We start from the raw sequence: 13487 nt of genomic DNA on the forward strand, positions 1-13487 counted from the left end.
TTTTGTCTTAAGAAAAAAAGATGCGCAATCAAATTTTACATCCATATATATCTTTTGAAAATTAAAATTCGAAAATTTTTTCTAAAGCCTCCAGGGGACTTCCGTTTTCGCACGAAAAAATTTTATGTGCCCTTATTGCATCCGGACCCACAATTTAGAAGTTACTAATTGTTAAACGATATAAATTTACTCAAAATAATTTAAATTTAAAAGCTCCTTTACAGGGTGTCCCAGAACTCAGTGTCCATACTTATATGCCTGTACAAACAAACGAAAAATAAACCAAAACTTCCTTTAGCAAAAGTTTTTTGAAGCTTTAGTTTTTGAGTTATGAAATGATTAATCTGCACCAATCAGGAGCGTTACATACGTGCATGAGAGGGAGGTCAACGCTGTGTGTGTTGAGTCCACTTCGCTGCCGAGTAGTAGAGAGGCAGCGGTCGCTAACAAAGCGTTGGCCTCCTTCTCAGGCACGTACGCAGCGCTACTGATTAGTCCAGATTAATAATTTTAAACTCAAAAACTAAAGCTTCCATACATTTTTGCCAAAAGAATTTTCGGTTCATTTTTTGTTTGTTTATACAGCCATATAAGTCCATACACTTAGTTCTGGAACACCCTGTATAATAAAAACCCATATCTGTACCTTCCTTTATCAGGCATAAATATGTCCCTATCATACTTATTACATTATTAAAAGTCAATAAATTTCTTGCCAAAAGGTTTCCTGATATGCTCATCAACTTTCGCAATTGTTTACTGTGCATTTTTATAGGAAGATCTTGGAGAAAGTCGAGAAACGAACATTACAAAAATATTGACAAGGGATTAAATGTTATAAACAAAATGATTTTAATAAAACATTGCTGTATATAAAACACACTTTTTTATATATGTAGTTATTATTAGTTTTTCCATATTATTTAGCCAACTTTAATTTTACACATTCATATGGTTGCAGGGTATCTAATGATCAGGCAATTTGAAATTCCCGGACTGTGACTCTCTGATTTTCGACTAAACAATCTTCTTTGATTGCAAATCCTCGTTCGAGTGCTGAATTTCCATGGGTCAATATGAGTATCATTCTTAAAAATTCTGTGAAGTTCTCATATGTTCTTCCCGAAGCAGAAATAGCGTGTGTCCAAAAGTGATCTAATCGAGAGTTTTGACGGTCATAATTTTAAGCGCATCCATCGTTTAAGGCAAGTTACACAGCTCTATGTATTGTTAACTTTATTTTATCCGCCTTCGTTCCAAAAACAATGCAACGTTTACAACTGGTTGAAAAAATCTGTAAATAGGATAAACATAGGAAGGAACTTTGTGACTGTAGATAAAGTAGAAATGGAATAAAAAGAAGATAAGTTTGAAAAATTAGTTTTTTCGATAAATTACGAAAAACTCCCGGTCACAAATAAAATTTCCGGGGTTTTCCCGGTTTCCCGATCCGCTACACACCCTGGGGTTTACTTGCAAATTTTTTGCATTGCACATGTTTTTAGTGGGATTTTTTTTGATGAAACATTTCTTTCCATATTCAATTGAAGAGAGATTGATAATGCCCATTTTAGAATAATAAATTTGTTCTCAAATTTCTAAAGTAAGAACTCAAACAACAGTTTAATTTTATTGTCGGGATTCCGGGCAATAAAATTTACAATATCCATTTATAATATCCAGTTACAATACTTCAAGTACACTTGCCTTCTTAAGATTTAATCCCGGACTAGAACAAGCAAGGCATTGGTAACGCGCTGAACGGAATGATGGGGGTATACTACTCAGGTGGTCCGATGCGAGTCGGGAATCACCCCTCCATACTATGTAGCACATGGATGAAAGCGTACATGTTCGCGATTCCTTTCCTTCAAGATCCCCTTAAAACTCTCAAAATATCTTTTATACAGGCATCTCTGTTCCCCTAGGTCAAAATTGTACAGGCATCAGGAATAAGACCCCATTCTTGCTAGCATATATCTATAAAATGTGTCACTGCATCCACTGAAATTTCGTATTTAACATTGAAATTTTCGTTTGAAACACTTTGTTCCTAACTTAATTTCAAAATATAAATCCTAGAAATGATTTCAGAATAAATAATTTAAATCCAATGTAAAATTTTCCAAGCGACAGATAAAAGAAAGACGAGTTTTTATTAATAATATTGATTAAATATTCAATAAATGACATGACTCATAATTTCGTTCTACGAACGGCAAAAAATTAAAAGTTAAATGAAAATGCATCGTAATTTGCAAAAAAAAAATTTATAACACTTTTTCAAAAATGCATTGCGAGTTTTTTTTCTTTGTTATTAAAATAGTTGTTATATCCTGCACAAAAAAAAAAAAAGAAAACTGAAGAGGGCAAGATTTTTTCTGTTTAAATCAATCGGGGCTAGCCGGGTACCATTAGTGGTTCATAGTATCTAATTATTTACAAGGTATGAATCACGAATTACTGACCCTCCCCACCCGGACAATAGTTTGCTAATGTACTTTCGTTTATTTTACAAAATGGCAAGACTAAATTTTATTTGACTTTGAAATACGAAGGCAGAAAATAATACATGGAGGATCCGTAATTCAAGACGTACTACTCCGATAATCAGAGAAACTCTTTAGTTTTATAAAATGTAAGTGAGCTCACAGAATATTCGGTAGTCTCCGCAACTTCCAAACGTGTTAGCAACAAACGATTTGATCTGGTAAATCGTTCTTTAAATTCGTTCCACATTTCCAGTTTATACACACAGGCGTGGCAAACATTTTTCGGTAGATTCTGCTCGCTTTTTATCTGTATTAACAAGAACAATAATCATTATTTTTTATTTTAGATATATATATATAAAAGACAGTAGCTCTCCAGAGGCGACTGTTGTCATCTCTAATGCTCGCGGCCACTGTGCAAGGAAAAGGGGTAAAAGATTAACTCCCAAATAAACTGTTCTCCTAATTTTGTACTTATAACGTCATCGCAAAAGATTTCAAACATCGTATTACATTAACTTATAACATACTCATATCGTGAGTCACTTAATTTTGTCCGTGGATATGATGAAAAACTGTGTTCACTTGAAAACAAGTTTGGAAAAAAAAAATTTATATTATGTGTGCAACTAAGTTCCCGCTGTTTGCCAATAGATGGCTCCAGCAGTAAGTGCTGTTCGATTTTGACATTCAAAACGTCATGAACCAAGCTTAGACATATGGTAAAAAAACCGTGTTGACACATTAGTGATTTTATTTTGGCATCATATACTTTTGTTTGAGTGAAAATATTTGATTTTGTACCAAACAATCGTTATTTGCGAGAAGTGTTGATTTTCTTCTTTCATTCGAAGAAAACGGCGGCTAAAGAGGATCGAGAGCACCAAAAGAATTGCGGAGATGCTGCTCTAAGTGAAACAACGTGCCATGACTGGTTCCGTCGCTTCAAAGACGGTGATTTCAATGTCGACGACCGTTCGCGTAAAGAAATGCCAAAAACCTTCAAAGACGCTGAATTGGAGGCATTGCTCAATGAGGATCCGTACCAAACGCAAGAATAACATGCTTCAGCATCAATAGTTACCCGCCAAGCCATTTCCAAGCGATCGCATGCGTTGGGAATAATTAAAAAGCAAGGAACTTGAGTTCCTTATGATTTGTGCCATTTTGTGCCATTAGAGCGTCGTTTTTTCGCCTGTAAAAAATTCTTCAGCGGCAAAAAAAGAAGGCACAAAATCGGAAATTTTAACACAACCAAAAGTATATGAAGCCATAATAAAATCACTAATGTGTAAACACGGTTTTTTTTAACATATGTTTAAGCTTGGTTCATGACGTGTTGAATGACAAAATCGACGAACACTTACTGCAGAAGCCATCTATTGGCAAACAGCGGTAACTTAGTTGCGCACCTAATAATACAAAAATGGTAGCTCTAAAAAAGCATTCAGAGACGACTGTTATCACCTCCAATACTCGCAGCCGCTGTGTAAGGACAACAACGGTAAAAGACAAACTGCGAACTACACCATACTCCTAATTTCGTACATACAACATCATCGCAAAAGATTTAAAACATCGTATTAAATTAACTCATAACATCCTCAGCTAATCAGTCACTTGCCTCAGTTCGTGACCATGATGAAAAACCGAGTTCACTCGAGAACAAGTTTTAAAAAAATTGTATAATACTTCAAATAAAAAAATTAATATATATGGATCATTCCACGGGAGATTTACCCCCTTCGTCGTGTGGTAAACCGGGCTTAGTTTGCTCGGATTTTTTTTCCAAAAAAATGACAATATTTAAAACTACATTCGAAGATGCTACAAAATACTATAGAGGAAGTCCCCGGACTCTTTTTTTGAGGGAAAATAAGAACAAAAATTATTGTGCTAAATAAAAATGTTATGTATGTGCACTATTTTGAGGTTAGGCTAGTTTTTCAGTTCTCTGTCATTCGGTGTATACATAAAGTCAAAATACACACACACACATAAAATTCAGCAAAATTAATTTTTTTTAATTAACCCACAAAAAAGAATCCGGGGACGCCCGTTAGCATGTTCGCTATCATGTCCCAAATTTTTAGGACAAAATATTTATTATTGAAAGAAAAAAACCCGGGGGAACCTAAAACTGGTAAAATCGATAATTTTTCAAGTATCACATGCCCTTAAGAAAGTGGTCTTAACTTTTTTAAAAAAGACTTAATTTTTTCACTTTTTTATAGATTCATATTCCTAACATATTCCAGAATATACTGTGAAAATTTCAAAGTGAATAAATGAATAGTTATTGAATGATGAATTTTTAGCTAAAGCTGTTACAGGATTCAAGCGTGCGTGCATGTAACGACATCGAAATATCTCAAGAAATATGCATCTAACGAAAAAAATGTCCACGATAAAAACTTTTTATTTTCAAAATGGAAAAGCGATCCCGTATAAATTTACCCCATACAGCACCACAAATGGCGGGGGGCTTAAAAATTAAACCTTTATTTTTTATTGCAGATTCAGATGGAGCTGCATTGGCTAAAACTGGCATTGTTGACTGTTCAAGAAATGCCACTGACCGTGATAAGTACGCGCACGCGCGCAAAGAACCAGTAGACTCCACGCGAAGGAATTCACTGATGTATGTATGAAAATTGACCGGCTTGCAACGGCCGGTCATATATTAGGGCCTTGTACATTCTAAGATACGCCACTACCAGAAGGTGTAGCTAAGATCGGTTATTGCGACCTGTCGGATTGAAAGTGGAGACCCGGTCCGTCCCGACCCGACGAGTCCAACTGTAGATTGTAGTGAATTTAGTTTCCAACACCCCTTCCACACACCTGGCAAGGGGGTTAAAGTGGAGTAGAAAAATTAGAAAGCTAAATTTTATTTTAAAACAAAAGCTTCTCATTTCGACTACAAGTGTGTAAGCAGTCCATGTATTAACTACTTTTAGCGCTATCCAGGAACAACGACGTGGATGTAGTAGACGTATGTTCCATTTGGGGTTGCTTTTTTCGGTGAGACCCTTTGCCCCGCATCATCGAGGTGCTTTTTTCGGTAAGTACCATTGCCTCTCTCAATCGGGGTCCTTGTTCTCAATCAACATTTTACATTACGTGCTAAAAATGGTGTCCTCCCACTTCGATGCACTTGTTAACCCGCGGTGCGAAAGTATTCTAACAACTGCGGAGTTTATCTGATGTTATTTGGTTGCAAGCAGTTCTGATTCGATGTTTCTTGTTCTCCAGAGTTGTTGGCACTTCTTGATAAACCAGATTCTTTAAATAATCCCACAAAAAGAAATACTGCGACGTAAGGTATGGCGACCTGGCAGGTCAATTTACCGGACCTCCTCTGCCGATTTAGTGACCGTTGAATTTGCGATTCAGTACCTATAAGTTGTTCTCCAATTACTGCACACCAAACTATCACGGAACAAGGAAGCGGATGCTCAACTTTGCACAACGAGTGTGGGGTGTCCACACTCCAATAATGCATTTTATGTCGACTAACCGTACGATGATTCGTGACAAACGACTCGTCTGAGAACCATACTCGAAAAGAGAAATTCGGATTACCTTGTATCTGCAGAAGCGCTCAATAGCGTCCATTCGTGATGCAGTGCAATATGAAAGGGATTATATTTATTAGGTTTTAATACCTTATAAACACTGCTTTGAGAGAATCCGGAGTCAGGGCTCAGTTTTCGAGTACTAACATCGGGGTCATGAGTGGCTGCGGCTAATATCGCGACTTCATTATCAATATCAGTAACAGTTTTTCGACTATTCCTTTTTTTCGCTTGTACACTTCCGTCATGGTGAATTTGTTGATCACCCGATAAGAAGCAGCGGTTTAATGTACACTATATGCAAAACGTTGACGATTTGCCAGACAGGGGTAAAACAAGGGTAACCATGAAAAACGAGGATAAGATGGTAATTAAGCTTTTTGAGAATTCCCACCTATAATTTTCGGCGAGCCTAAAAAGTTTTGTCAAGAAGGCTACAGACGATGCAACGCCGTTTAGGATTTGCCATTTATGAATTGAGGAGCACGGTCCTGTAACCGTTCTTGAAACCTGAGCGCATGAGACTGGCATGGATAAACGAAAATATCCAACGCGACTGACCGAACGTAGTGTTAGCAGATGAATTATCGTTCTGAGCATGGGTTCGTAAACCACGTACTTGGTCCGTACACAGTCTACCATTCCTCCAACGCAGCTTTATGCAGCCTGCATAAACACTGCTTTATGCAACTATCACAAAAAAACTGGGGGTAAAAATGTTGCAGGTAATCATTAATTTTAGGTAAAGTCAGCTAGGCTAAGGGTAATGACGGTTGGGGTAATTGATAAGTGGATAAAGTACACCTGACTTTACCCTGGAGGAGGTTAATATACAAGTGAAGTGTCAAATGCTGACTTTATATATAAAAAAGCGGCTGTAAATATTAAATTGACAAATTTACACCTACAAAGTACTACAGAAAGATGATTCATGAAAATTAATTTTTATTGTAGTTATGGGGTGGGATTTGACTAAATAGAGAAAGTGAGGTTAGGTTGGCAAGGGAGCGGGGTAGTTTTGTGATAAGGAGTTTGGCCCTCATGATGAACAAAGGTGGTTCTTGTAGTGCTGGAGGATATTAGGGAAGAGAAAAGGGTGTCTGCAGGGGATGTAAAGAGGTGAAATAGTGCAAAGAGAGGGAAAGTTTAGGGCGGTATGCGAGAGCGGCTTTGAGTCATCTGTTGGCGGACGTAGGTAATAATTTCATGTATAAGTCACAGTTACCGACGGAAGAGCGGAAGGTGTTTAGCGAGAGTACTAGCAGTGCTGGTAGTGCATTCGACGTGGAACAAATTTCAAACAGGCCATGGCGGCCAGCAGTGCGTGGCCCGATTATTGATAGTCATCTCTCTCTCTTTCTGGTGCGTAATATAAAAAATAGATGGTTGCAGTAGTTCGTTTGAAAAAGGATCAAACATCTCTGTCTAGTGATATTAAATCTCCATTTCTACCGTATTGAATCCAGTCTATTGAACAATCCAAGTTGACGATAATTTGAAAGAAAGTTTAGTCTTAGAGGTAACTCTGCATTTGTATTATGCGATAAAAACAAAAGGGAACTAATGGATTATTATCATTCATAATCCATCCTTGTCTTTACAATATGAAAAAAGGTAGACACAGCTTGAAAACTAAACTTTCTGACAAAGTAACGGAATGCTTATTTACAATGATTCCAGTGTGGGCGTCTTGAGCTACTGCGCAAAAACTACAATAACAGATATTAATAATAATATAGATATATATTTAAAACGAATTTTTACTTTAAAAAATTAATTAAATTAAATCTAATAAATAGCTAATTACTTTAAAAATTTTATTAATAAGATAATATTACATGTTTATACTTTGTAATTTACATAGACTCGCGCTTTTAGGTACATACGCAGTAGAAAAAGTCGCGGTACGTTAGCATTACAGGCTGGCTGGCTGCCAGGCCAAACCGGCTAGACAGTAAAATATAATATTTTCCAAGTTATAAGAACAAATTAAGTTCCATCCCCTGTAATTAGTATTATTCCTTAGCCCCCAGTGTGCTAACATCTTGCTAGATGACTTTAAAGTCCGAAATATAGTTGGACCTCGATTCTGTCAACCACCGATATCGTGAACTTCTCGTCTGGTGCCCTTACAGTATTCACCCTGATTGTTTTTAATAACGTAAATACTCGCCCCGAAAAATTGATAGAATCGAGGTCTGACTGTACCTCATTACCATCTGATCGATTCCTATAATTAAATGGAAAATAATTTATTTGAGAGATTTAACAAAAAGTTTCCCTTGTGACAATTATCTTCGGAAATTCCCAAGTCGAAACTTACATTGTTTTTTTTTAACGTACCTACCTACAATAGCTTTATCTTGATAATCTTGAAGCATATACGTCACTGGTTCAGTATTCTTATCATAACTTATAGTAAATATTTCAGTTGAAAAATCCGGTTTATAGCCTTTCTCAAAAACATGCTTCAATTTACCTATACGTAATTTATCTCGAACTTTAAATTTAGTTTTCGTAACTGCTTGATACACATTAAAAAGTTTGTATACATTGAACATCTTTTCTCATTTTGTTTAGTAACATCTTTTGGTTTCATCCTGATAGTCTGATGTATACTGATGTATAATTTGAGGTTAGGATCGTTTTTCAGCTCTCTGTCATTCCGATAATGTAGGTCTCTGTCCTACTGATGAGACGTCCGTTTTCATGTTTGCTATCATTCCCCAGATTTTGAAGGCAAAATATTTATTATTGCAGGAAAAAAGCCAAGTTAATTCAACACTGGTAAAATCGATACTATTGCCTAAGTATCGCACAAATTAATCATATTTAGCAAAATTACATTTTTTCGAATTAACCCACAAAAAATAGTCCAGGGACGTCCGTATCATGTTTGCTATCATGACCCAAAATTTTAAGACAAAATCTTTATTATTGTAGAAAAAGAGTCGAGAAAACCTAACACTGGTAAAATGGATCATTTTCTACGTATCACATGCCCTTAAATCTTTCAAAATATCTATCCACTTATAATTATGCCTTTGCTCCACATTTGATTTTTCAAGGTACGATTAAAATGCTTGCAAATTAATGCTTTTAAATTATTAAATGTCGAATACAAATTTATCTTATATCGTTTCATAAGAAGCTAGATCTTCACTCTTCTTGAATTTACCGGGAACAGCCCAAGAAAATTTGGAACAAAATTTCAATTACAGTAAAGATGTACTTGTATCCTTCGTTTACTCTCTCATATGGTTGCATTTTAACAAGATAAGCTTGCCAGGCCTCATCAATGCTGCAGATATGAAAATTTCGACGTTGGTAGTTTCTTCTGGCAGGTTTATGTAGCTCCTTCACCAGTTGCAGCTTCTCGTCATCCATTTTTGAGTATGTTCAGCTTGACATCCAACTGAGAAATGAGCTCTGAATTGCAATGCAACAGTTCTTGAGTTGAATTTGCATCAACTTTTAAAATATGTAAACTTTTATTTGTGGCAGTTCCAAGAGTTTCAATAATCATGTTATTGTTAACAACTTCAATACGCAAGGAAGCTATGGCACAATGCAGAGTCTGAATTTCATGCCTGGAACACGTATTTCATCATATTTGAATTTACTGCAGCATTTAAATCTTTTGCATCAGGTATATTGCATAGTTTATTCTTTTCGATATCATAATCTAGCTCCTTGAGATGCCAATAGTAAGCGTAATCGACCCATTAATTCATTTGGATCATCTCAATACTGTAGTCTAATTTATTAGCCTTTGTGCCTATAATATATTTTGGAATGAAACCTTTGAACAATGAAGAGCGCTTTTGAATTTGTTTAATGTTAGTTTTCAAAGGTGAAAAGGGAATTAGTTATTTTTTTTACGAAATTTGTGTATTTGAAAGATTTATTATCACATACATCCTCATCAAACTTATAAGTTTTTCGATGCACATTTGTTGAAATTACAATATTTTTATAATCTTCAAAATCTTCATTATTTATAACAGTACTATTTAGTATCTTTTTAAACAAAAGTTCAAGCAAACTCACAGCCTTTAGGTAGCTTACAGTTCCCGTACTAATAAGATTTTTATTCAAAATTATCAAAGATTCTCCAATGATTAGTCTGTCTTTCGATGACAAGAATGAAGTTCCATCATCCTCATCATTTAACTCTTCACCTTCATTTTGAAACTTGCTGAAAATCTGCTTCAGAATCACTCTTCACTTTATTTTATATTTTACTCTTTATTTCCGATTGGATAAATTTTGTTAACAGTATCAAAACCATTAACTTTTGTAATCTATGCTTTCGTCGAATCGTTTCACAAGCTTTAGCAATTTTATGCAAAATATGTCTTTGCTTATGAAAGCCCTCCTCTGATGTAGACATTTTAATGCCGTAGTGTTCAAAGTACAACTGTCTATATGTAGTCATTACATACATATTTATTGCTTTAAGGATTAACAAAACTGTCAAAACATTTTCTAAATCTACTTCGATTAAGATTTCTGTCCTTATCCATTACAAAAAATCCATGCTTATCAACATACTGACAAGCTAAGTATATTTGTTTAACCCTTTGCGACGCAGTGGGACGTATACGTCCCACCTACTTCTCCTAAGTTTTTATTGGATTTCTAGTTCGCGTTGACATATAAATACGAATGCTATTTTTTAATAAACTCTTGGGGATGTAAGAAGTACAACAAGCACAAAAAAGTATGTGAATTTGTTAATTACTCATTAGTTATGACAATTAAAACTCGAAAATCTTTTTTTTTTACAATAAATTCGGCTGTGTCTAAACTACAAGTCCTGGAGATCTAAATTTTTTTTGCAAATATTTGAAACAGTAACTAAACAATATATTTTTTGCAGAATTAGTAGGTCAGTTTCCTCAAAAAAAAATTCCCAGAATATGCAAAAATAGAGGTTTTTATTATGTTGGTCTATAAAAGATTTTGAGAGACAGGGATAACTTCTTAATGAGCATAAAACTCGATTGTAGTTTTTGGGGTCGCTGATTACGATTCTGATGATGGCATTTAAAAATCCAAAAAGGCGACTACATAATGGCAGCCATTTTTCTACGAAATTTGCGAATTTCGTTACAATGAGCATAAAACTCGATTTACAGGGGGGGGGGGGTCGCTGATTACGATTCTGATGTCAGAATTCAAAAATTCAAAATGGCGCCTACAAAATAGCAACCAGTTTTTACGAAATTGGAAAATTTTGTTACAGTCAGTATAAAACATGATTTACGGGTTTTTTTTGGGTCGCTGATTACAATTCTGATATCAGAATTACAAAATTCGACGACGCTTAGCTTTGCTTCGCCGATTCCTATATAAGAAGACGTTCTGCGCACTCTTGTTACCTTCATTGATCACGAACTTTAACGTTAATAAAAGGTATAATTGGAATTATTGCTTTGTTTGTTCACCCTTTTTGCATCGGCGCTTTCATCGTCAAACTCCTTCTTTTGTTTTTTAATTGGTGTCTTATCTCGCACCAATTCAATTTGAACTTTGGCGCCTCCCGGTACTTTAGTTTCGACGTTCATTTTATGCCAATATAAAAAAAATGAAATTTAGCCTAATACTGTCGCCATATTGGATACGCCATTTTGAAATTTGCAGTTCTGACGTTGCCATCGTGATCAAGGACCCCAAAAACCCCCTAGAAGACGCTTTAGGCCAATATAAAAAAAACATGAAATTTAAACAAATACATTCGCCATATTGGATCTGCCATTTTAAATTTCACAATTCTGAAGTCAGAATCGAAATGAGCGACCCCAAAAACCTATATAAAGCTAAAAATAACAATGTAATGATTGAAAAAAAGTTGCGTCTCAAAGGGTTAAATTGTGAATACGGCATGTCAGTATTAACATGATCATCATATATTTGCTTCACATTCATCTCATTCACATTCATCTCAAAAAAGATAATACAAGCAAATTAACATTGTCAGGTATAAGCTGTTTAGGAATTCGAGCCTCTCAATCCATTTGGGTGTACTAATAGAGCCAACAAAGCATTCGTCATTTGTCATTCGTCGTTCTGAAAGTATCACTCTAACAGATCTGTTAGTCCACGGTGACAAACCTACAGTCAGCCGTAAGTGATCCTAGAAAGAGGTGAAACGTGGCAGAGGTCATCTTCTGGGTACCCGTAATCTGGGGCAGACACAAAATTGGCAAAACGACTTGCGCGATATGATCCTGGAATTAATACTCTTGACGGTGCTTGTAAGGAGCACGATATCGCTAATTCGCTAAATAGAGAAAACGTTGAGGCAAGAAACGTAGCTGCTAGAGTATTAGCTGAAAAAGCTGAAAAAAGTGCATTTTCTAGAGTCAGATATAGGTGAAAAGTTTCTGCTACCACACTCAAAAAATAGTTACAGCAGCTAAAAAAGCAATTATACCAACTAATGATGCTCAAACTGGAATTAAATCGGCTCTCAGGCATCCACGCGCAGCGTTGATGAACGCTGGTGAAAGAAGAAATGTGAATAAACCTCGTATTCTACCTATACCAGTGAAGTAGGAGGATTGTTACCCTTTCTCATACCCGTTTTTGCGGGTCTCAGTGCTGCTGGAGCGCGAGCTGGTGGAGTTGCTGGAATAGCTAAAACTGTGAATGATGCAAGTTCGGAAAAAAGCAACTTTCAGAGTGTAAACGTCATAATAAGACAATGGAAGCCATTGTTGTGGGGAAAAGTCTTTATTTGAAACCGTAAACAGGACTTGGGAATTCATCTATAACCGAGCCTTAACCGATGCAGACTTAAATTCGCAAAATCTTTGAAAATTAAAAAATTTTCGAGGTGTTTTTATGCGAAATGGATTACCAGAGGGTTGGTCCCGTAAATATGATAGGACTCATTCGGTTGCGTATAATAAGAGTAACAATAAATTCATGTATTCTGATAGCTTTGGTAACTTTAGGCCACCTTTGGATCGCTTTAAGTATGTAGGTGTTGGTAGCGTAAAATATAATCATGAAAGGTATCAAAATTATGACACTTTTATGTGGGCATTTATGTCTAAACTTTGAGGTAAAGAATTAAAATCTGAAAGTAGGTATAACCTATATAAACGTAGACTAATGACTTCAAGTCAGTCAAACACTAGTCGTCATCATGGATGATTCATTGACGCTAACATTATCGGGAACTTCTTCGATCCTAGAAAATACGTATTTTCCTACAATTGAGTTGAGTCCATACAAAAAATACGCTCTTGGTCTTGTTGAATTTATAACCTTCAAATCGATTCCCACTGTAGACATTGGTCAAAATAAAGAGTGACCCAAAATTTCGCCTCTTTTTTCGACCTCATGAATTTGATTCTAAATTGGTTTAAACTATAGCTCTTCATGATATTTGAAAGTAGAAAAAATT

At 35.6% G+C, this 13487-nt stretch overlaps 1 protein-coding gene across 3 annotated transcripts in view; it reads right to left on the reverse strand.

Annotated features, from left to right (window-relative positions):
- The window catches only part of LOC117172423 (zinc finger protein 521-like), a 151946-nt gene that overhangs the window by 92844 nt on the left and 45615 nt on the right, over nucleotides 1-13487 (reverse strand). For 2 of the 3 annotated variants that reach the window (XM_033360344.1, XM_033360343.1), the window contains exon 2: nucleotides 2653-2799. The exons of the other annotated variant lie outside the window; for it this stretch is intronic. In XM_033360344.1, coding sequence (XP_033216235.1) covers nucleotides 2653-2799 — 147 coding nt within the window. The remainder of the gene's footprint in view (nucleotides 1-2652; nucleotides 2800-13487) is intronic. 3 annotated transcript variants of the gene reach the window in all.

The sequence above is a fragment of the Belonocnema kinseyi genome, chromosome 5 (assembly GCF_010883055.1).
Source record: "Belonocnema kinseyi isolate 2016_QV_RU_SX_M_011 chromosome 5, B_treatae_v1, whole genome shotgun sequence".
NCBI classification, from domain to species: domain Eukaryota; kingdom Metazoa; phylum Arthropoda; class Insecta; order Hymenoptera; family Cynipidae; genus Belonocnema; species Belonocnema kinseyi.